Source organism: Homalodisca vitripennis, chromosome 3 (genome assembly GCF_021130785.1).
Source record: "Homalodisca vitripennis isolate AUS2020 chromosome 3, UT_GWSS_2.1, whole genome shotgun sequence".
Taxonomy (NCBI): domain Eukaryota; kingdom Metazoa; phylum Arthropoda; class Insecta; order Hemiptera; family Cicadellidae; genus Homalodisca; species Homalodisca vitripennis.
Window position 1 is genome coordinate 15304662 of NC_060209.1, and position 26232 is coordinate 15330893.

The window sequence follows — 26232 nt, forward strand, 5'->3', positions numbered from 1 at the left end:
TCAGACGAGTTCCGTTTAGAAGCTTGTATTCGGAGTTCATCCATTTTCTTCATGCTGTTGATGGTGTGTTTCCCTATGTCCATGCCTAGCTTACTTATGACATTGCACTTAGTGATGTTTCCATCGTTGAAAGATGACACAGCATCATAAACTCCAAAATGTAGAGTTTTCAGTCCGACAAACCCGGTTTTCGGCAACCTCGACCAAATCACAGCGTTCACGCTTTCATTCGGGTTCTGGGTCTTCCCGTGCAGACATTTCTTCAACAACTCTTTATCTGTTAGGCTTTTAAACACAGGTTTGATAAACTCCATAATGCAGGTTGGTACACTATTCTTATGGGAATAAGTTTTATTTCCTATAATAGACTTTTGGTAGCCGCACCAACTAGTTTCACTCTTAGGGCATAGTCCATGGTGTGGGTCATCATCAGTAGACAGCTTGTGATAGTACATGGCCCAAATGTCTTTTACCATATTCTGTACATTGTCAGTGTTTCTCCTTATGGCTAGGCCATAATAGGTCTGAAATCTGTCAATGACAGCATTAGATAGCCTATTTTTGCCACCCAAACCTTTACCGTCACTAAGTTAAATGTTTGTTTTCATTTTTCAATTTTCTTAATCTAGTACCCATCCTTTTCTGTACATGTCCCAGACATTCTAATTTGCTGATTTCACAGTCTGGGCCATAGGGATTCATTTCTTTCACGGCAGCAAACCCCTTAGAATCCCCATCTCCAAGGTACTCAGTATAACGTACGTTATACGCACTTTTGGACCGATTAAAAATTTCTACTGCCCCCTGCACCTCCATCCCTCCACTGGAGCCTTTATAGTTTGCAGTTTCATTGATGGCTATGCTGTTCTTTGTTGGGGCATTTACAATATTTGGACAGTATTGAACAGTCAATTACCTTGCCAGTGTCAAAGCTGGTGGCAGTAACAACTCCATTGAGAGATGTGTGGCCTTTCTTTTGCCATGTCCCGTCGAGAGCCACTGCCAAGTCTCGAATCCCATTATTTACAAACTACAGCTTCCTCCACTGCATCTTTCATGCTCTGAAAACAAATATCTTCTGCTACTGAGCCCAAAACATCGTTATAAGACTCAAAATGTGTGGGCGGAGGGGCAAATTCATTATTCCAAGTAGAGTTTGCGCAGATTTATGACCTTTGCCAATGGAGCGAAGGCCATACACCAATCGAACATTACTCTCATACAGCTTGGAATTGTTCAGCTTTTTGGATGATTTGAAATCATGCTTGTTTTGAACAATTTTTTACAAAATATTTCAAGGTTTGAGGCCAAACCAATGCTACTAACTAATCGTACTTCGATCCCCGATTCGCCACAAAGCGAACAATCCACAGACTGAGCTAAAGCGTCACACAATAAAGATAAATCTAAAACTCTATATTTACACTATTTACATTAGAATCACTGTACATGCTATATACATCATCCAGATCACCAATCTTCTTTTCAGAAGTACTTTGTTTTGGTTCGAGTTCATCAACAACCTGTAACTGAGATGTGCTAGGCCTAGGACTATCCAATGTGTTAGGCCTACTTTGAATTAGGTTGTCACTTGGTTGAGGAGGTAAAGGTAAGTTAGCTTTAGGAATACCTACATTTCTTCTTTTTTTGAACACAGTATTAGGTCTTCTTGGTCTCCTTGCCATAATTGAACCATAAAACACAAAACAACCACTGAAAAAAGAAACCACAATAACAATGTTTTGACTGAAATGTAAACAAACAATACAGCAATTAAAGCCCACTACACAGTTCTCACTATTACAGATGACACTAGTACAGGTTAGCCAACAGCAGAAACTGAAATCATTAGAGTTTGTAAATGAGTTGCAGTACTATAGTAACGCACAATAACAATGTTGCTTGTCGTTTTGCGCGTCACATCATATCTTTAAAAATTATTTATGTGCATTTCCAAACGTCTTTTCATCATGTGTTATATATCAAAAATGTCCGCAATAAGTCCGTATTTCATAAAAATCCTCACAGCATTACCCCCCCCCCACCCCCCCCCCCCCCCACCCCCCCCCCCCCCCACCCCCCCCCCCCCCCACCCCCCCCCCCCCCCACCCCCCCCCCCCCCCACCCCCCCCCAAACTGTAATTATTATTTTTATTATATAGTAAACTAAATCATAATGTTTTTCTTTGTTTAAATTGACAAAGGCTGATCCAGAAGTCTCTGATTTCATAATGATGTAAAGGTTAGTTTTGAGCTTATTCGTCACCGACTTTGGATCTCTTCAGAAAAACATTACTCCAGATTCCAGAAGTCAAGTCTGAGACAGCGTCAGATACCAGACACTGCAATAAAAGGAAGGTGAACTGTAGCTAAATTCAAAATTCAAATTAAAACATAAGTTTCAGCATACAACAAATGTTAAACAATTTAAACTCATGGACATTAAAGTCAAAGTTGGCTACAAAAAAGTAATCAAAAACTCACCTGAAACTCAACACCGAGGCAGGAAGAGCACTAACAAAAATTATGACACAACAGAGATTTATTGCTAAAATACATAATCTAGAAACCAGCAGGCAAGTTGAGACAGCTGAATTCCTTCTTGACTGCCTAGCTTAGTAGTTTGTTGGTACTAGTGAAAGAGAATTGTATGGATTGAGAGACAGAGGAAGGAACAGACAGTTGCCTCTAGCCACAGTTTATTCCTTTCTCCTTTTTCTGGAACTGGAGATCATTGTATGCATCTAATAAAACTAGTTCAATAAGTTTTCAATAATTCGTTTGTTTAATGTGTTATATTTTGCAGTTAATTCTTATTTTATAACTGGTAGCAGAAGTGGCTTGACTTCAACAGAATATTGACTTAATGGTTGGTTAGCTAGTTTAATGTATGAAACTTAAATAGGTTTTTAAGGTGAAAAAAAGTTTCAAGCTACAGTATATTTACAACATTCAGTGTATTCAGTGTATTTATCTGTAGCTAAAAAGTTTTCAAAAGAGAAAATAAATACTATGTTGTAAACAATATTAGTCTGATTTTAAAATTCAAATTAACTTTTGACAATTCTTACTAGCTGATAATTTTGACACCCACACACACTGGAAATAAAAAAATCGCTACCAAAGGTTACAGCAGGTTTTCACTTGTGTTAAACATTTAGACCTTGGTAAACAAAGTTTTGTCTGTAAAACTTTGAGTAAATCCCACAAAACTCAACCCTTTATGAATTAATGGAAAAGGGATTTGTAAGTGTGATGTAGATGGGGTGAATGGCAAGTGAAGTCAATTGATCAACCCATTCAAATACACACTTTGTTTAAATAGAATATGTTTTATTTGTATTTTACGAGCACTAAGTACCAAGTTGTTATTTTTAACTATCAGTAATGGAAAAACAAAACTTCACTTAGCAGTAACTATTATAACTAGTACTAGTTACTACTAAGTTAATTTTGATGAAGATAATATTCTGTAAGTAATTATCATTTAGTTTTAAAACTTATTGTGTTATCAGGGCTACTTATAACATTTTTTATACAATTAAAATGTTTGTCTTAAACCAAATCAGTTTAATATTGGTTTATAAATGTTCAGAAGTGTTAATTTTCAACATTTTCCGAGAGGACTTCCAGACCCCCCTCCTCCCCCACTGACAATTTCTTATTCCCCCAATCACCACATCCTTCCCTGGGAAATAGTTGGCTATTCCTACATGACACCTTCAACACTTCCAAATTTGCCACTAGACCACTTTCTACATACATTCAAATTTATTAATAGTTTTGCTTTGAGGCTTTTTGATTTAGTAATACCAATGTATAATTCTACAATATTTCTCGGATTGATTATCGACAAAAATTTAAATTGGAATGACCATATAACTCTTTGTTCAAAGTTATCTAAAGCAACATTTATAATTAGAAAACTCTCTGAATTCTGTAATGAAAAAGCTCTTAAAATGGCATATTATGCATTTTTTTACTCTCAATATGTTTATGGTATTGAAATATGGGGAAATACATTTAAAAATAACATTAATAAAATTGTATGAATACAAAAAAGCGGTACGTTATATTTCTGGTATTGTCTATAAGGATTCACATAAACAAAAATTTTAAGAACTTCATATTATGACAGTCCCTTGTTTAGTTGTGTATAAACTGTTGCTTTTTATGGCTATGTCAAACAACTTAACATATCAAAACATCCACCAATATAACACAAGGGGCGCAAACCAAAAAACTGACTTCCAAACAACATTCATTAGTAACATTATCTCTTGGACCAAAATTATGGAATGCACTGCCAAATAGATTAAGATCACTGCCATGTGGTATTTTCAAAAGACAAATTGGCTTTTTTTCCCGCTTGGAACACCCATTTTATGAAGTGGATGAGTTTTTTGGTATTAATAATGAATTAAACAATTATTGTTGATCTTAGGAAATTCTTTTATCAGTGTTGTAATTAGTTTTTTAATTAAATTTTTTAATTGATTTTTTATTTATTTAATTTATTGCTTCTTTTTAAGATCTGGACAAACTGGAGGATTGCATTGCTCTTAACATTGAAGTGTACAATGATTGTTTTCAATGTAACAATGTATGAAAAATTGCAATGTGATCTTTACCAGTAATAAATGAGTATCATTGATTCTATATAAATTTACAAATGAATCTCTTATGATGTCACTCCCTCGTATGAGAATAATGATTTATTCCTTCAAAAAAGTACAAAAACATTACAAAAATAAAATCTTAGGAATAGCCTAATCACATGTCCAGTAGTGTGATTAGGTTTAACAAAATAAAATAAACTTAATACAGTACTTTTTTTAGTTCAGTTGCATTAAATTACATGCTGGCCACTCTACGAGGTGTCTGAAACTACAAATGAACTAAAAATAAGAATACAAAAAAATATTACCAATATAAAGATAATTCTAACTAATTTTCCATATAATGTCAGAATAAAAATTATCCAATATTAACAGTAAAAACAACATAACAATTGGTATCCTCTTTATACAATAATTGTATTTAAAGTATTTATTTAATTAATTGTTAAATATTATTAATTAATTTAAAACAATTAAATATTATTTATTTAATTGTATTTAAATACAATTAAATAAATTAAATAATTTATTTAATTGTATTTAATTGTACAATAAATAAATTATTTTTATGTATTGCTGATATTGTAAACTCTTTCATCTAGTTGTTTCATTATAAACTTGTTTGTATTCAAAAGACTGTGTATCTCTCAATAGCCCATATATCAACCCCTTAAAATGTGGTACTGAATTATGAAGTTGTATTTGTAAGAGCTTAAGTGAGTATAAAGTGTTGAGTTTGATACAGTTATATAAAAATATAGTAGTTTGAACTGTTATTTAGGTTGTATGTTGTAATCATGTATATAGTAGATGTCACCAGCTGACAAGATCAGTGTGATGTTTGATCTGATGAGATAGGCATCAGTATAATGATGGAACAAGATGATTTACAAGATGGCAGCTCTGTTGTGTGCCTTTTTCATATTTGACATTAGTTACAAAAGAATCCCAAACTGTGGAATAGGTAAGATTTAAGTTTACCAGGTATTTCTTAACATTCCCTCGTTATATGCTTTATACAAAATAATTTCAAATAAGTAATTGAAAAAACAGCGTGTAATATTTCAAGTAATATCAGTTTAAGATAAATGAGTTGAATCATAACTCTCAATTCTAATCATATCCAGAACAAAATCTTTACAATATACTATAAATACTAGCATGAGACAACTATAATAAAAAGAGTTAATAAATTACTACAGTATGAGACATATCACTTCAAGCCTGTAAATTTGGCTGTATTATTTAATAATAATGTAAATATATATTAACTAATATTTTAAAACCAGTGTTTTTGCTGAAACTAATCTTCTATACTCGTGTGAAGCTTAAACAATATATCTCAGGCCTAAATGCATTAAACAACAGCTCATTAGCAACAACCCTGGTTTACAATGATATGCCTTGTATTATAGTAGTCCATTACTAGACAGATATTTATGGATACTTTAGTTGGACGATTTTTCAAATCATGTTATCTTAAAATTGAAACAAACTAATGATGAAATTACTTTGATTTCATTTGATGAATAAAATTAATTACTATACAAATAGTCTGTGGAATTCAATATGGTTATAGCAACTTCATTGAAGTAACAAACATTTCAGTACAACTTTTATTAAGTTTTGAATTATCAATATGATATTTATCCATTGTTTTTGTTAGTTTAACCCTTTGAGTGCCAAGTATTTATTGAGTGGGTGTACTGAAAAGTGCCAGTCCTTTTGAAGGCATTTCGCAAGGTTTTAGTAAAAAACTCACAGTTTACTTAGAAAGCTATCAATTTTTAAATTATTTTTCTCTGAAAACTCTGCCTAACAAACATAAAATAACAAAGTTACCATAAAATCAAATTTATAAATACCAAAAATGGACTTACTGCCTAAAAGAAAATTCCAAAATGTATTTAAATTTCATTTTCAACCAAATTACCATTACAAAAAAAATTCATATGCTTTTCTTTGTCCATATCACTGGAATATGAATTCAATATTGTCTATAAATCTTGAAAAATGTATATCATAATATTCAATAGTGAGTGAGTTATACAACTTTTAAGAAACTAATGTCACATTGTTTCCAGAAGCCATGTCAACCAAAAAGTGTTTATATGCGAGTTTCATGTTTTAAAGTTTGTAAAATAAACACAAAACTATACAAACACACTTATGGTTGATGAAAACTCCTTTGTATAATATTAAGATAATACGTACACAAAAAATCCAAATGAAATATTAATTTGATTTTTCCCGAACGTTCGGTACAATCAGACGGCACTTTTTGGCCAGCATTTGACGTCCGGTAAAATCAGATGTTGGCACTCAAAGGGTTAAAACAAACGGTTTATTGTTATTCATAATACATAATCATACAGAATCAAGTAAGCCTTCTAAGAAATGATGAGTTGTTGTTGGAAGTGGTATAGCCAAGGAGTATTTAGGGGCAGTAACGTAGCCAGGAAAAAATTTTGGGGGTCCAGACAACTGATATTTTCCCGAAGTGGACGGAGAGTAAGGCCCCATTTTGTTCCTTAACAAGTTCTTGATCCATTTTTTTGTTGAGAATGATCTTTCAGCAGTACATGTCAGTAATACTGAATTATTTAAATAATAATGATAATTTACCAAAAAGATAATTGAAAAAATGAAAATTGGGGGTCCGGACATCTGGACTCTCTCGCTGGCTACATCCTTGTTTAGGGGGTCCTTAGGGGGTTATAAACCACCTTCCATGAAGACTAATAAACTGAATATAATCACCTATGAGAAAAAATTAATTCACACTACAGCAATAAATTTGTTGCTAAACACATAATGTTTACTCTATGTAACTCAAAATCATAGTTTCTTTGCAGAGGTATTTCCATTGTTCATCTGTATAAATTCTCGGTAAATGTCCCTTTTAAAATCGTGGCTACACTACTGTTTTTTGGCAGTGTAAACAAAAACCTTTGTTCACAGGTAACACTACCAAATGTAGAAACAGAAGGTTGCCAAGATCTCTTAGAAATTTTAACCCGGAACTTGATGTCCATTTCTATCTCTTTACCAAGTAAGTTCTAGTACTCTACATAATTTTATTTTAAGAAGTATTTAAATCTAAATACAATAATATGTAATATGAGTTATAATTCAACAGTAAAAAATTAAAAAAGTATTCTAGTCAAACAGTACAAATTTAATATACTATTGTTGCGCTAACATCAGGCTATTATGAGAGTATTATGATTATATAACACTATCTTGGGCTTATAAAGTGGATTGTGAGATGTCATCTGGAATAGAAATAAGGGGTACTCCCGTGATGCTGCTGAGGGAGTTCAGAAAAGGTTTCTTTCTTGGATGGCATTCAAGTTTCCTGAGGCCTATGCCAAATTTGAAAAAAGATGTTGCAAGGCAAGAACTTGGACTCTTGACGATGAAGAATCATAATTTTCTAATGGATTTGTATTTTTTTCCACAAAGCACTCCATGGGAGCTCAAATCTCAAAGTTAAGTCAGATTCAAAATCAAAGTCAAACCTTTTATTGCTATGTACAATATAACAATTATGTGACAAAATTCATACTGGACAAATCTATAATTTTTAGATTCGTTCACAATACTACATTCAGACATACAATCTTTACATTCATTCATCTTTTCTTTTTCTCCTAAAACTTCTTTTGATTTTTCGTAAAACAGAAAGTCATATCATCAGCACACTGAACGAGATTCCCATACAGAAGTGATTACCCAATGTCATTAACATGGACCAACATTGATGTTGGTCTCGGGGTTTCATCATATCCTTTACGATCCACAACAGTATTTGTTGGAGGATCTACTGGTGTCTGTTATCCTGTGCTTGTTTGGTATCAGTTGCTAACCAGTATGCAGAGGGGTTGACTTCTTTCATAATGAAAGTAGATTCTGTGAGGCGGTCAAAGTGGCATTGTGCAATTTTATTTTATTCACGCACCTTGACTGAGTTTCATGATTAATTTGTTTGTACTTCTTGCATATTACGATTGAAAAGCAATTTCAAAATCTCTCTGATCAACCAGGGGCAGTATATTAAGGTTATTAACCGTTCTATTCTCCCTGGTCCTCTGTTTCTCATTGAATGACTTTGGTCCCTTCTTCCAGTGGGTGGATTGGCAGAGTGTAGAGGTAAGTGAGGGCTCTACTATAAAATATAAATAAAAACAGTGCTCAATGTTCTTGCAGATTTTAAAATTACAAGATGACAATTTTAAATGAAATTATTTCGGAGTTTTACTTTGAAGATGAGCAGAGTATGGGTTATAGGCAAAACCAAAGTATTCCCTACATGTGGGGTTGATGAGAGATGTTGCCAGAATACTCAGCACAAGTCCAATATACGCACTGGAGCTATTGTGATAACAGCTTCAAATGAAGCTGTTGTATTTCTAATCATGTTTTGAGGCTTGAGAAAGAAAGAAAGTGCTGTACATTCTTAATTTAGCTAGTTGTGATGTTTCCAAAACCTTTCTACTGTGTACATTGAGATAGGTCATAGAAATAAATATAAAATGAAAAAATACAAATATTAAAATTATACTAAAGGGAGTAATTAATAAGGTTCACTCATTAATATTTCTAGAAATCAGAAATTTATATTATATTTGAGTTACAAAATAGTAAGATCTATTTCAACTGCTATAATAAAATTAATAAACAAACCAAATATGGTGTTAATCCCAACATAACAAAATTGTATTTTTGTACAACAAATATTTCACAAATTAATAAAGAATAAACAAACCTATGGCAGAAAGTTTGATAGTGTTTCTTTTTTTGAATTCAAATTTACCTCTTCCTTTCTTCAACTCCAACCTGAAAACCAATATTTTTTTAATAAATTAAACGTGTAAAACTCTATCAGAACAAATTTGGCTTATAAATTGTGATAAAATGGTTAATTATTTATACAACACAGTAACTGTTTATGTTATAAAGAATATTAGAGCACATTTAAGAGAAGTCTCATATTGATTCGTATGAAGGACATTGCGTAAAATAGTCAGTTAAGTTAAAATGTTGCTGCAGTGAAACAAATAACCTTGAGGTTTATCCAATAAAAGAACAATACCAAACTTCAAACATTTTCATGCCCTTATTTTTGGCCATAGAGTTAGGGGATCTGATTAATTTAAAATACATATTCAAACACTTAATATTTTTTCTGAAAGTATGTATTTTTTAAATGGGTGCTGAAATGATAATAAATTATTGAAATTATTTTCCTATAATTAGTAGTAGCAAGTCCTTTCCTTTAATACATAAAACAAGTTTTTATTAATCATATTTTTAAGATTAGACATCTTTAACCAATTCTATGACAAAAAATAAGTGTAAAAAATTTTGGAAGTTTAACATAGATCTTAAAGGAGTCAAATCAAGATGGCCCCAGTACAGATTTAGGAAGCCTTGCCCTCATGCAAAACCCAATTATAAAATGTTGAAATAAATTATTAGAACTTTAAAAAATCTTTCATTTATTATAAACTTTCATTTATAATCATTCCACAACACCATTATCTGCAATCTGCTCTTTTAAAATCTGTGTTTCACAAGAATAAAACTTATTAAGAATACACATTTAACTGCTATAACAATTGAACTAAAGTAATTACAATATTATTGTCATTTAAAAAATTCAATGTACTTTGATAATCTACCTAAATTTCTTAGCAAGTAACAATTTAATTTTAAAATGTATTAGTTTGATGATAAAGACAAAAGTTTAATGAAGTAATTTTTTCTTTCAATGAGAAGTAGAATACAGGAGTACGAAATGTGTAACATATATAAATATTCCTTTAGTGTGCAGTAAGAGATTCAAGGTCTGTTAGGAGGGTAAATATTCTTACTTATATGATATTGCTGTACCAAAATATAAATTAAATTATGTTACAGATATAACCCTTATGATGCGCACGAGATTTTTCCAGAGAATCCATCAACACTATTTATTTCACATTTTGATTTCAACAAAACTACAAAAATCCTGATTCATGGATGGAAAAACACTGGAAATTCAACTTTTAGCTTGACTCTGAGAAATGGTTTGTAACTAGATTAGTAGTAAATTAATTTTAAATTTCAAAGTTTTATTAATTACATTATTTGACACTTTGAGGGTAGATTCTGTCAAATGACAGAACCACAAATTTTCTGAAGAGTACCGATTACGTTATTAAACATTTAATCAATGTTCTACATTTAATGTAGTAGGCCTCTATTGGCATTATATTTTCGTATTCTTTTGCATCTATACTTGTATGTAGTAAAACTAGTAACAGTATAGTATAAATTGTAGTAATTAAATAAACCACAATGTATTAGTTTGCCAAACTCACAAAGCATTTGCTGGTTGACTTGTATCATTTGCTCCTGTAAATCATAGAAAATAGACTACTAAACATTGCTACATTACTAGTTGTATTTTTAATACAAAAATTTCAAAGTATGTTCTTAATGATTCAAAGATTTCCAGTTCAATGCGTTGGTTGTTACAGCATATATTGCCCACATGAGTGTGAATGTGATCATTGTGGACTGGCACAAGTTGTCTCACCACTCATACCGTCAATCTCGTCGGTTCATGGATCTCGTGGCGGTCAGGATAGCTCAACTGTACGATTTCCTGCGGCAGTACGTAGCGAGGGAGACCATCCACGTTATCGGTCACAGCCTCGGAGCTCATGTGGCCGGTATCGTGGGGGAGATTGTCAAAATGGGAAAAATCTACAGGATTACAGGTAAGCTTGTCTGCGAAATACAGAAAGTACTGGACAAGAATATGGATACAATGTGAATATGTGGAGAAGTCATGGAGCGACCACAGTCTTGAAAGGATAACAGGATTTCCAACATTTGCCATCGTTATTGGTTTATAAAAGGTATAACACACAACGTTTCAAGGATTGGAATCTATCCTCTTCGTCTGGTGGGGGAAATATTAATACATACAAAAATAAAGAACAGAAAGAAGTAAAGAAGGGAAAGAAAAGGGTTCAAGCATACCCAAAAGCTGCTCCCGAGCACAAATCACAAGAATCATAAGTACGAGGATCACAATTACAGCACACTAGCACAGACTAGATCCAGATCCAGATGAGATCCAGTATCCCACTGGACTCCAAGCAGCTTTTGGGTATTTTTGAACCCTTTTCTTTCCCTTCTTTACTTCTTTCTGTTCTTTATTTTTGTATGTATTAATATTTCCTCCACATGACGAAGAGGATAATTTCCAATCCTCAAAATGTTGTGTTATACCTTTTATAAACTACTAGCTGTTTCCCACGGCTTTGTACGCTTTTCGTAAGCTTTTTCCGTGTATGTGAACTTCTGGTTTAATTGAATTATATTTACAACGCAGATGTAGAGTTTGCCTTGTCACGATCAAGAAAATATGTTTATGTTTATAGCCATTGTGCACGTACATGTACTTTATTATAAAGTGGTCTAACACTCAAACTTTAAGTTCAATCAGAAATGTATCTTAAAGACAAATATACATAATAATTTAGCGCCTTCAAATAGTGTTTGGCTATGTAATATACGTAACTGTCTTGTAATTGCAGTTTATAGTGTGCAGGCGCTTTGAAACATTTTATCTTTTGCAGCGCCGCTTGGTGGTGAGTTACATCAATGGGCATAGCTTATAAACCTTCTCCTTGGAAAAATACGTATACATACAAATTTTCATAATGGTCTGTCTAATATTTTGCGATTCCATAAAGGACAAACACACAAACATTCATTTTTATGAATATAGGTAAAGATATAAAATGTCAGAAATACTGTTATCCTTTCGAACCTACCATCGTCGATAGCAAACTTTAAACAAAGCACAGTCTTATACCAACACAATTTTCCTGTCTGCTTTAATGGACAAGTATGGACTGCTGAATAACTGACTAAGGGTTACTTATAGAACTGAGATTAAATCTAAATGATACAAGGTAATGGTATGCCCCAGACCACATGTCACGCAACAGGCTTCACTAAAGTTGCATACCAAATTTTAAGTTTACAAGCCTATTTAATTTCTAGAAGTCCTGTGGATGGACTGACAGGCAGACAGAAAAGATGTTTTTACAGCCCCTTGGCAGATTGAAGAAAAGTTTTTTACAACTTACTCAGTGATAGGCTTCAATGACACTCAGTAAAAATAAATTCCACGGATTTGTTCTTGTATCTTCACATTTAACATACATTCATTCTTGTCTGTAAAAAAGGTCTCATGCAAAATTTAAAATCTATAGATTAAATCTTTTTTTAGATATCTTGTGAATAGGTAGGCTATACAAACGCTCTGCCAAACCACATGGAGTGACCTGCACCAACATCAAACTTTATTCTATAGGACACATAGAAATGAAGCATTAAGAAAAATTATATATATATATATATAAGGTTATATATATAATTAGGTCAACTTATAGGTCAATTTTTTCTACAGATATTATGTGAAAATACAACCAGATAGAATGAAAATTTGTAGCACCTTGAGTGATATGCTTTACTAATACTCAACCAAAGAAATATTTATTGATTGAACGAGATCAATCAATCAATAAATAAGAATGAGATCGGATGCTTCACAACATTTTTTGAACAATTCGAGTCCCTTCTAAATTTGTTACGTTCCAAGGCATTGAAATTCATAATTACTGGTGATTTCAACATTGATGTATTAGACCGCCCCAACCCTCAAACCCAGCGGTTTCGCGATGTTCTTACTTCTTTTGACTTAGTCTGGTCCGTGAGCACACCAACTCGAGTGACTGCCAGGTCGAGTACGGCCATCGACAACGTCATCACAAACTTTCCGGGCGTCTCTGTTACTGTTCTCGACGCGGCCATCTCTGACCATTTCGCACAGGAGACTGTAATCAAACACAGCGACGTAACTAGGTTATTCAGCACCCGGGGCAAACACCTATTTTGGCGCCCCTCCCCCCCACCAATTGAACTGAAACTAATTCCTTATAACTCCTCTTAAAAAGTGTGGTGTGTCCATCGTACCGGGTACGCTACATTAATACTATCTTGAATCTTGATCTTAAAATACTCAACCTCAAGTTCAAAGTATATAGGCCTAAATATATTTGGTAAATAATAGAATACGTATTTTCAAAAACAAATAGTTTATTTCAAACAACACCATTTATACTAAAACACTTATGATAGTAAATTATGTAAAATATTGATTTAAACATTTAATTGTTCTTAGAATTTAACTTTTCGGGCTTTTCTTGCAGCAAATGTACTGACAATCTCACTGAAGCATAGTTTTTGAGGCTACCTGGTGCTCAATGGAAATAATCCCTAGGTTTGTCAGCCTCTGTTGCCCTGTCAAATTCCGTAAATAATTTTTTATTTATTTTAAGTTTACTAAAACTTCTTTCATTCGAAGCCACTGAAACGAATTGTCAAGAAGATCCGTAAGGCAGTCATTATGTTTGGATATACATCCTCCATTTTGTTCACACACCAAAATTTCAGAAGATCAATCGAATTGGCTGTTTGGATATTTGGTACTAAATCCAAACCATGGTATTTGAAACTTTCCACTTCAGTTGCCAAATTCGTCTTTGTCCAAGTCTTCTTTATATTTGGAGGCTAATTCAATTGCTTTAGCCTTTAGGTCATCCCCACTCATTGTTCCAAAGCTAGCTCCGTTGAGAAAAACCAAACAAATGATTTATGTTTTGAATAGAGTTGAATCTTTCTCTGAGTTCACAAAGAATGCGATCGACGATTTCTAATAGCTGCTGTTGAAATTTCTTCTCTTCTGAGAATTCAGGTGCTTCATCTTCGGCATTCTCATCAAACATGCGCTTTTTTCTTCTCTTTCGAACTACTTTGAAATGAGGATCAAGGCCAAGATTTGTTGCCATTTCTTTGGCTTCTTTCATTGCAGCGTTTGAATAGTTTTGCCCTTTCCCGAGTCTAGTTCAGAGATCAATCGACTGATGTGTTTGGCCGATCTATGTATGGTGATATTCTCCACTTGTAGGAGCTTGTTCACAATGTCAATGCGGGTCAATTGCTTGTACCAAAAACAGGAGAGAACTATAAACTCAAACTGCTTGACATTTTTTCAAAAGATTAGCTGCTTCAGTTTTTGTTTCATCTGAGGTAGTTAGGCTGGTTCTGAGGTCATTTAAAGCATTTATAATTTTACCTAGATGCTTGTATATAACTTGTACAGCTTCCCTCTTAGTCGACCATCTGGTGTTACTTTGTAGTTTTAGAGATAGAGGGACATGTTTTAATAAAACCTCCCATCTATTGGTCGAGGAAGCAAAAAAAATTGTACAAGCAGTTAAGAGTTCCAAAGTATGACTGTACCTCCCCTGACATACTAGCAGCATTTGCACCTACTAAATTTAAGGAATGAGCCGCGCAAGGCACAAAATAAGCCAGGTTGTTTTCGGCAAGAATCCTAGATTGGAACGCCTTTGTATTTGCCAGCCATATTCGAACCATTGTCATAGCACTGGCCCCCGGCAGTTCTTCAAATCTAAGCCATCTTTTTTGATTTTCTCTGAAATTTCTTGCGAAAGACCCAATCCAGTTTTTTCACCAACTTTTACAAAATCAATAAAACTCTCCACTACCTCCGGACCCTGTTTCGGTGATTTTCACATAACGAAGGACTTGAGACATTTGCTCCAAATGACTTACGTCGGGAGTACAGTCAAACATAATTGAAAAGTATTTTGAAGCCTTGATGTCACAAAATATGTTTTCTCTGACTTTTCCTGCAATAATGTCTAAAATTCATTCTGGATGAGCGGGCGAAAAGTAACTGACTTGGCCTTTTTTATGGCGAAGAATGTGCTCTTTCAGAGGTGCATGGTAATGAGATACTAGTTCAATAGTGTTCAAAAACCTACCGCATCTAGGGTCACTGAAATCCAGGTTTTCATTGGAGCCTCGTAATGGGCTGCCATCTTTTGCTAGGTGTAAGATTACATCAATGATAGCATACAAAACACCCTTCCAGTGTGCCTCTTCAAGTGCAATCATGTCTTGTAGTTCTTTGTCAATGCCAGAACGTTTACTTAAACTAGATTCTAAATTTTTCCAAGCACAAAAGCACTGTTTGTGATTTAAGGAGTTCTCATGCTCAGGAATCCGTTCACTCAATTTCTTCCACTGAGTGAACCCTTCATCTTTGGCTAAAGCAGAAATTCTTATGTGGATGTTGATGTTCAGTGTGCGAAAAAAGTTTGCATGGGATACAATACAAGGAATTGTTTGATTTGCTATAGACTAGCCATGTTCGATGTACTTTTAAGCCATTAGGCATAATTTTTGTAAACCACTCTTTAGTCAACTGTCTCCCATCTCTTAAAGTATTGTTAAGATCAGGTTCTATTTTCCCTTCATTCAATAATCTCGATACGAGAAAACATCTGTCTGCATCCGAAATGGTATTAGGCCACTTCCCCCGGATCTTTTTAGATCAATAGATTTAGTAGACTCACCATGGGTTGGATCAGTTGTCAAACTCGTAGACGTACCATTATTATACTTTTGCTCCGGTTGAAACATCTCGATCTCTTCACACCCTCGACGTCATCCTGGGTGACCGTTGGTACAACTGGAAGTTCTTCCAGCTGAAGATTTTCCGTACCAAGATTAGCATTAGTTGAAAACACGTCTTGGACTGCATCAGCTGATGACCCTCCATCTTCAAAAGTCGTACTTGTACTACAGCTGATTTCATCTGAAAAATAAAAAATTCGAGTTACCTTCATTCGATAAAATAAATATTATTGGTATATTTGTCAATTTGTGGTAGAAACTTAGCTGTTTAAATTGTGCCCGTATTTATCTAAAAGCATAGTTTAACGCTAAATTAAACAATACTGCCGACAAAGCATCTCCTACTATACTATTTTTTTAAAATAAATTATGACGTTCTTAGTTCTTGGTTTAAAGCGAAATGTCGTCTTCAAGTGTGACGATGACTAGATTTGCTGCTTGTTAGCGTTTCTAAGAAATAGCTTAAGAAGAAGAAAGCTTAAACCCTGTGTTCAATTATATATTTTTTTAAACACAGATTCATATCAATAGTACGCTGCTACAGTTACAGAAAAGTTAATTATGATATATTTTTAAGGTTTCAATAAGTTAATCATTAATCTGTATTAGTTAATAAATACAAAGTAACAAAGTACTGTATATCTATCTTACCTACCTTTACTGTTTGTTTCATTTAGCCATGATGATAGAAGAGACGAGGATTGATGTGCTTCTTTTTTTCTCTCTTTAGCTCTTTTGCGATTTTCCGCACCAGACAGTTTTTTCGACATGACTAATATTCACAAACACGAAAATAATATTGCTAGTAACACTCAAAGAAACAGCTCCGCAACCACTTTACGTGAAACCGAACCACTGATGATGTATATATAATGAAGTAGAAAGTATGAACTATTGTCAACAATAGTAGTGCACAACTGCACAACATACGCAGTTTAGTCCTGTTAGTCAAGGTCAGGCCAGCGAGCATCGATGTGTTGTGTTTGTGGCAATGTGGCATGTGTGGTGCGGTGAGAGGGATGGGGGAGCTGCGGGTGGGAGCCCGGGAGGGGAAGGAAGTGTCTGACGCCGCGCCGTCCTAGTGAGTCATTCCACAGATAACACAGTGTGCCCATACTCGTTCTGTACAAGTTCATGCAGACCGTAAACATGATTCGTAAATAGTCAGATAGCATTCATCATTTCACTTTGCATTTTCTTAGACTTAAATCAAATAAAAAATAATAAATATAATGATTTTCTTTTGCAACACACCTCGCATTAAAAAATATTTTCAACAATTTTTATTAGAAAAAATCTGTGGCCGTGTTGGCGCCCCCCCAACAACTTGCGCCCGGGGCACAATGCCCCGCGTGCCCCCCCCTAGTTACGTCGCTGATCAAACAATTCAATCCTAAATACGAACCCTCTTCAGCAAAATTTAAGAGATTTAAAAAATGAAAACATTAAAATTCTCAATAGATTCCTCCAAAGAGAATCTTGGTCATTTGTGGGTGCTTTTGAACACGTAGAGGAAGCATTCACTGCGTTCAATGACTGCCTTAATTATTACCTTAATATTACTTGCCCATATAGGATGATAAAGGAGCGATCTCATAGGAAGAGTAATGCCTGGATTACTCAGGATATTCTCTACTTGAGAGAAAGGCTCAAATTTTACCATTCAATTTATTTAAAATCAAATAACGAAAACTTCAAAAATTTTTATAGAACATTTAAACAAAATTGTCGCAAGGAAATAAAAGCCGCTAAAGCACGAGATGTTGAACAAAAATTGGAGAACGCAGAAAATTTTTCAAAAAGTGCGTGGGAAGTAATAAAAAGCATACCATCACAAACAAAATACTCAAAACAATCAAATTCGAAACTAAAAATTGATGGTAAATTAACAGACGACCCATTTCTAGTGGCTAGCGAATTTAATAATTTTTTTCAACTGTGGCTGTACCAAGCACATCTTTCAGTTGTCACAATCTTGTAGAAAATGTAGTAGTGAGACCGGTCTCTTCCATGGTTCTGTTTCCTGTGGGGGAGTTGGAGATGGCAGTCGTCTTGAGAGACCTCAAGCCGAAGAAGTCCAGCGACATCAACGGAATGTCCGTGTGGCTGATCAAGCGTTGCTTCAAGCACATTTTGACACCACTTACTAAATTGATAAATCTGTCCTTCGCCCAAGGCGTTTTCCCTTCAGCTTTGAAGGCAGCAAGAGTGGTTCCGATCTTTAAAAAGGATGATCCTTGCATCGCAAGTAATTACCGTCCTGTTTCCATTCTTCCTGTCATGAGCAAAATTTTCTAAAAGGTTTTCATTAGAAGGCTTGAAGGTTTTCTTGAACAGTTTGAAATTCTTAACCCTGAGCAGTACGGTTTCAGGAAAAACAAATCGACGATTGATGCTGTAACAAAACTCATTGACTGTGTTGTTGATGACTTGGAGACAAGTGCTCAGCATATTTCTCGACCTTTGACTGTGTGCATCATGGGACACTGTTGCATCAGTTATGGACATGTGGTGTTCGAGGTCAGCCGCATAAATGGCTTTCGTCATACCTCAGTGGCAGAGAGCAGTGTGTGCAGATCGCGAAAACCCTGTCAGGCAAAGTAAAAATGCAGTACGGTGTTCCCCAGGGTTCAATTTTGGGGCCCATACTTTTCTCATTTACGTCAACAGATTGAATTCATCAATTCAAAATGGAGAGGTGATTCAATATGCGGACGATACTACTCTCTGCATCATATCAAGTACGAAACAAGATCTTGAGATCAAAGCCTTTATTGAAGTAAACGCATGCATCAAGCACTTTTCAAATATAAATCTAAAAAATAACTATGCCAAAACTAACGTAATAAAATTTTGTCTCCATCAACAAGAAGACGAATACAGACCAATTGTGATGGCGGACGAAGCTATCCTAGATGATGCCGAATCCACCAAGTTTCTGGGGATGTACCTGGACAGGGGACTGACCTGGAGCGATCACATTGACAGAGTTTGCTCAAAGGTTGCCTCAGGCACTTATGTCTTACGCAATCTAGCAAAATTCTGCTCGTTTGATGTACTGAAAACTGCCTACTTTGGCATAGTACATCCACATTTGACCTACGGTTTGAGACTATGGGGCACCTGTTCTAAATACAAATTTGACAGAGTATTTAGAACACAAAAGAAAGCTGTTCGAATAATTTCGAAATTAAAACCCAGAGAGTCGTGTAAAATGGCCTTCAGGGAGCTTGGATTTCTAACCTTACCCAGCCTCTATATTCTCGACGTTACCCTGTACTGCCGATTCAAATGTGAACTGGTTCAGGGCAGGGACGTCCATCAGTACGAGACCAGAGGCAGGAACAATTTCAGAACTGAACAGCATAGAACGGCTATGTTCGAACACTTGCCATCTCAAATGGGTGTCCAATAAGCTCCCTGGAGATCTCAAACGAATTAATGAACCCAAACAATTCAAATCTCGATTAAGACACTTTTTGTTGTCAAAGGCATTTTACTCCGTTGATGAGTTTACGATGGGCCGCTGGGATGAAAATTAGCATTTTATTATTATTATTTTATTTATCCTTTTCTGATATCCAAAACTGGCAAAATACAATATATTGTTAGGTTCACACATGAGTATGTGGAATTAACTGTTCCTATGATAAGATAGGTTTTAGTTTATAGATTTTTAAATCAATATGTTGAAATGATGCTTGCAATGCAATTTTGTTAATTGTTTTACTGCAATAAAGAAGTATTATTATTATTATCACACCATTCTCCAACCATGCATATTGCCAAGTTCCTTCTTTTGAGTATAATTTAACTAATTATCCCTCTTAGTTTTTGGCATTGATAAATTATGTTGCTCGTCACAGTGTAAAAATTATCTGATAATAAATTAAATAACTGGAATAATAACCCATAGATTACAATAACCAATCCTGCTAACTGAACAATCACATTAATCCAGCGCTTACTCATTCGCTTTCCTATCTTGTGTTTGCTAATAGTCAATGAGTTGCTTGGTATTCAAAAGTCAGGCTAGTTCCCTGATAACTGTGTTGGTCAGCCACCACAGGCTGGTTTCCTTATCAGCAACTTAGACACTCTGTACTAAACTTTTATATATTGTTGTTGAATTTTATATTTATTGTAGAATTTTTTACCTATTGTTGATGTTTATATCTATTGGAGACTTGTAAAATGTTATAGATTTCATTACAATCTGATTGCTTTTTACGACTGTTAATGCCTTGTTCTGAATGGTTTTAATGCAGCCTGCTTAAAAAAAGAACTAGAAAAACTGTCTGAAACCACTAAGCTTATATAATGTTTCTGTAAATGCTACATCATTGCTGTATGATTTTTTAATTTTGTTTAGTTTTTAGAATAGTACATTGTTTCATGTACTATTGACTTGGGCATCTGGCGGAAAATAGACATTATCAATACTTGTAGAAGTCCTATGGCAATAACATGATTTGATTTATAAAATTACTATAAGTTTAATTATGAATAATTAAGAAATAAAGCTTCTACTTTACATTACTGATGCTGCAGGGTTAGATCCAGCCGGGCCTCTGATTAACAAGCATGTGACCAATGGAAGACTGGACAAGTTAGACGCCCAGTTTGTAGATGTGATTCACACCAGTGGCTTTGCTCTCGGGTTCTATTCTCCACTGGGACACGCAGACTTTTACCCAAACAGAGGAGTGCCTATACAGCCTGGCTGTGGTGTCGATGTTGTTGGTAAATATTTCCAGTCAACTGGTGAAGATGAACTATTGAGGGCTTAATACAGTACACACTTTTTAAGTGTAAAAACAACGCAAGTTTAAAAATTTTTAAATTAATATTTTATTTATTACACCTACTGCTACAATTTTATCTCAAGTATTAATTATTGTTTTCCCATTTTGTTTGTTTTTTTCCTTCCTGAGGGAAGAGGTCAGTTTGTCCCCGCACTTAGTCCTAAAAAGGACCTTTGCGCCTCCCTTACTTTAATTTGTGCCCTCAAAGACCGAGGCTTTTGCAAAAACCAATCAGATTTAAGGGCTCCTGTTCTCTAATGTCCTTGGGGCTGAGGATCTCCCAAAGTGAGTGCTCCCAAGTATCTTTTCCGAGTCTCTACAATGGCAGGACAATCCAACCAAATGTGCTCCGCTGACTCCTCCTCTTCTCCACAGAGTCTACATTTGCTGCTCTGACTGAGGCCTACCTTCAAAAGGTGCTTCCTCAGAGGGCCATGTCCTGTCAACATTCCTAATATCAGTCTTATATCCTCCTTATTCTGGTCTAGGAGAGCTGTATTGTTTCCCCATACTTATGTTTCACTCTTTAGCTTATTCAGTTTTCAATGGTCTATCTATACTCTATACTATTATATAGAAACTAATGATGTCTGTGTGCATGTTAATCATGTAAAACTACTAAACTGATTGTATTTAAATTTTACATGGACATTTTTAGGGATCCTGGTCTATCCTTATTTCAAAAATCCCTCCGGGCTATTCCCCACTGGTCTCTAGAGTTGAAAAATCCCATCTAATGTTGCATTACAGCAATACAAATATTAATTTATTTAAAGAACCTATTAAAAGTAATCAGCTGTTCTGTAAAAACATTGTTTTATGACAGCACAACCATACATTAATTTAATTTAACCATTATTTTCAATAAGTCTTGAACAAGACTTCTTATTTTCAACATTTTCAGTAACCGCTATTGAGCACAGAGTAAAAAAATATCATGGCAAGAAAATTAAAAGCTTTAGTAACATATACTTTTACTTGTACATTATTAAAGTCAAATATAATAATTAACTTAAATTATATTACAAGATTATATAAATTTGTTACTTTAAATGACTAATTTCTAGTAGAGTCATCCAATGTTTTTGATTTTTTCTGTCTTTAGTGAAGTTATTTTAAAAGACTATGAATTTAAAAGAAAAATTTTTTTTTCTCAACCATATATTGACTGTGGTTGATTCCTCAAAAGAGCACACAATAACATTTTTCGTACATTTTGAATTCTTCGTTGTTTTTAACGTTTAAGTTTACACTAGAAACACTACAATTCTATACACCAACACTATCAGAGATCTGAGTTTTAAAGAATATAAGAACTAAGACTGATAAATATTACAAAAGGTAGAAATGATACAATACTTTTTAAATCCCCTTTATAACGGATTAATTGCAGGAAAATGCAGCCACCGAAGGTCATACCACCTGTTCAAGGAATCCATATCGAAGCAATCTCAGTTTATGGCAGCTCCATGTCCAAGTTGGAGACAGTTTAGACAGCACAAGTGTTACTCCCAATGGCATCGTATGGGGGAACATGTTGAGTATGGGTAAGTTTAATAAAATAAACTATGGAGTTTTGATATAAGAGACATTTTTATTTCTTCCACAATTTAATTTATTTTTAAAAAGCGCTTTTGCCGGTTAAGGCATCATCAGTTATTTATTAACAGAAAAACATATGAATAAAATATAAAAAAAAAATATGGTAAAATAGTTAGAATAAAATTTAATACTAATTGTAAAAAGCAAAAAGTAATAAATTATAAAACTATTATGTAGAAAGACTTATATCGGACAAACACCAGTGGAAACAAGGCTAAAGAACGTATTTATAATTATAAAATAGAAAACATTGAAAAATCTAAATTGGTTGAACATGCTATAAAGGAAGTTAATCATAAATTAATTATAAATTTTGAATCATCAAGTGTAGTTTTTAAAGAATCTTCCTGGACTAAAAGAAATAAAACTGAAAGTGCATGTATGACGGTTTTGAAAGATAAATGTATTTCCTAACCTAATATATTAGTTTTTGGTCTTTACAATTAGCTTTAACCCTAGAAGTGTGTCCATGTTACCAAAGATAAAACGTCAGTCCATTTTTGACGTGTTGCAAGGGTTTTTTTAAAAATTCGTAAAAAATACTTAATATCAAGAAAACATATATTGTTATATATCGTTTTTCTTCTCAGAAGTTGTACTATTTGAAATAGGAATAAATGCTTTGATATTCTTTGGTTTTAGTATATATTTTTATGAAAATAATGAGAAATTGCAAAAAGTTTTATATGAAAATTTCAAGTTTGGACCTCTGTAAGGTATTGAAATATTACAGTAAGGTCAAAATGTTAAATGTATAAAATGTAGAGAATTTTATGCCAAATTAAAAAATATATTAAAAATTTCTACTAAACAAAAATTGTAATTTTGCCATTTTTCTTTATACAAAAGCGAAAATGTACAAAAATGTACAAGGGTTTGGGCTTTTAATTTTTTTACCTCCAAATGTGACTATATATTTATATGAAAAAACAGTTTTCTATTGTAAATTATACATGCTATTTGAAAACTCTAAAAGTGAACAACAAAAAAATAAACTGTTATTTTATTATAAGCTTACAAAAAAAAAATATTTTGAAAAATGAAAATATTTTGTAACAAAATTCAGAAACAAGTTACAAATTTTCACTTATACTTTATGTTTATGTAATTTTTTAATATACCCTTAGTAAGTATGTTTGTTTGGCTAAAAATAAAATATAAGATATGTTCAAATACTTTGAGAAGGAACTGAGTTATGACATTTTTTGTTAACAGTCGAACGTTGAAGAATTTACTCATAAAAAATAATCTGGTTTGCAATGTAAAAAAATATGAAAACATTTTTTTTTTACTTGTTATATTATGTTAGCACATAATGTTTAAAAGAAATACACTCAATAATTTTTGAAATTGAGTAAAAAATAAATGTTGTGCGTCAAATATTGTAAAACCTTGCATTGTAAAATTTTTGACAATAGCCTATATAAACAATAGATAGTATAGTTCAAAATAACATTGTTTTATAATGTTTTTGTCATTTCATATGCATTTATGCAGTAGAGTATTTCAACCTGAAAAAATAGAGACCTAAATTATGAAAATCGGTACCAAAATAAGCTCGTGGTGAAATAAAATGGTCAACAATGGCCGACAGGGATGGGTTGGGTTGGTCTTGATGCGACGCCGTGATTCATCTCTTTTGTTACGCACTGCCGGAAACCTACTGAACTAAATTTACCGCTGAAAGATTGTACCGGTAGATCGTTTCTTTCACTTTACACTGTTATTTTTATTTTCTTTATTGGCAATAAATAACTGTGTGAATGTTATTATACTAACCAGCATAAAATATGCTGGTTTACAACTTTAAAATTGTCCCTTTTTAGAATATTCATAGTAAATCAACTATTCATTCTAATGACTTTCTGTTTGCACTGGAAGAAAGAATATTTCATTCCGCGTCTATTGACATATGACAGCACTGTTTGCAGGCAATACGTAACTTGCTGTGATTGGTTGAAAATGACGTATTTCTTTGACCCGGCCCACCCGCGAAATTCCACTCAAATGATGACGTCTTCAGAAAACATTTCACCACGACCGTAATATTGATGTTAGAAAAAAAACGTTTATATGAAAAATTGTAGAGTGGAATCTCGCAATTTCAATGATACCAAACACATGGTGATTGTTTAAAGATAAATAACTATTTTTAATTAAAAACTGAACCGACATACAATGTGCTGGTTCCGCACAACACACATAAATTACAACCGACATAAAATATGCTTGTTCCACACTTCTAGGGTTAAATTTTACTCTATTTCAACATATGTTTGTTTATATTTAATTCATATATTTTTCTGTTAACAATAACTGATGATGCCTTAACCGAGAAAAGCGCTTTTAAAAATAAACTAAACTGTGGAAGAAATAAAAATATGTTTTTATATTAAAACCTGGCGACTTCCATTAAGCATAAAAAGCAGAAAATGAAAAACTATAGTCTCCATAGTTTATGCATACTTATTAGTTTTATTTAGTATATTATGTAGTATTTTTATATTGTAACTATAATAGTATTACACATTAGTTATATTAGTTATTGGTTGTTTTTTATTGTAATTTAAAAAATTAAGAATTAAATACCCTTGTTTTTTAGGATTGAAGGAAAGTTTTATCTGCAGACAGGCGATACTCCCCCTTATGGCCTCGGGTACCAGAAGAACGTTACTGCATTTACAACTAAACTGTCTAGGACTCATATGAGGTTTGTCAACTTCCTACTGAAACACCACTTGTGTTCCGGGTGTAAATTAAAAACCTGGAAGCAGAAACAGCTGGAGAACCGATATCGATTACTTAAACGGATTTTGGCAGTATGGAATTTACCTATGTTTTAATTGTATTAAAAAGTTAGAAAAAAGGTGTATACTACTTTACTGATATAAATATAGTTTGTTATTAGATTGTTTTCAAGATATAAACTGTTTTGTAACATGTTAAGTTTTATACTTTTGCAATGTCCTTAATTAATAGTGAATAGTAATTGACAATAGCTCTAATAAAAGAGCTTCTAAATTTAAAAAATTCTACCTTTAGGCAATAGAAATCAAATTTGGAGAGGGGGGTGCTTTTTTTCCATAAACTCTGTGTGTTTCTAGATTTATTGAGGTTAATTCATTTCTACACAAACAAATTCACTCATTTCTAAATACAAAAAGCTATGTTGTTTTGCATATTTCAACTTTAAGAGAACTATTCAATAAATTAAGAGAAGAAATTTTGTAATGACTATTTGATTTTGTGACTATGACCCTTAAATACCTTTTGTGGGAAATTTCAGCTTCCTACGTAGCGAGTGATAACAAATTCAAATTTTGCACATTATTTTTCTTGCAGTCTCAAATCAACAGTAAAATTATTATTATATTATTTTATCATGTTTCAATATTGCGGACAGTTGAAAATTTTAAAACTTAATAACATAACAACTAATAATATTATGAAATTAAGGGAATAATAAATATTGATAAATTTAAATACAAACATTTTGACACCTAAAATAACAATTTATAAAGAAATAATGTACATGTAAGCTTTTAAGTGTAATAATGCACAGCAAAATTTTCATTGTACTCACATTACAGCATCATTATCCATGCGACCTTACTGAGCAATCCTTATTTATTTAC

General features: G+C 33.3%; 1 protein-coding gene across 1 annotated transcript; it reads left to right on the forward strand.

The window, feature by feature from the left end:
- The first annotated feature begins 5464 nt into the window (after window positions 1–5464).
- On the forward strand, window positions 5465–25832 carry LOC124356627 (lipase member H-like). Its single transcript, XM_046807741.1, has 7 exons — window positions 5465–5583; window positions 7581–7671; window positions 10542–10690; window positions 11144–11386; window positions 20742–20933; window positions 22389–22542; window positions 25200–25832. The coding sequence occupies exons 1-7, from the start codon at window positions 5502–5504 to the stop codon at window positions 25438–25440; spliced, it is 1152 nt and encodes a 383-aa protein (XP_046663697.1). The 5' UTR covers window positions 5465–5501; the 3' UTR covers window positions 25441–25832.
- The last annotated feature ends 400 nt before the right edge of the window (window positions 25833–26232 follow it).

Excerpts from the sequence above, each read along its gene's own strand:
- LOC124356627 (XM_046807741.1), top strand. The coding sequence starts at position 5,502 with ATGATTTACAAGATGGCAGCTCTGTTGTGTGCCTTTTTCATATTTGAC. Across the intron at positions 20,934-22,388 it reads CTGTGGTGTCGATGTTGTTG|GAAAATGCAGCCACCGAAGG; the intron begins GTAAATATTTCC and ends GATTAATTGCAG. Across the intron at positions 22,543-25,199 it reads GGGGAACATGTTGAGTATGG|GATTGAAGGAAAGTTTTATC; the intron begins GTAAGTTTAATA and ends CTTGTTTTTTAG.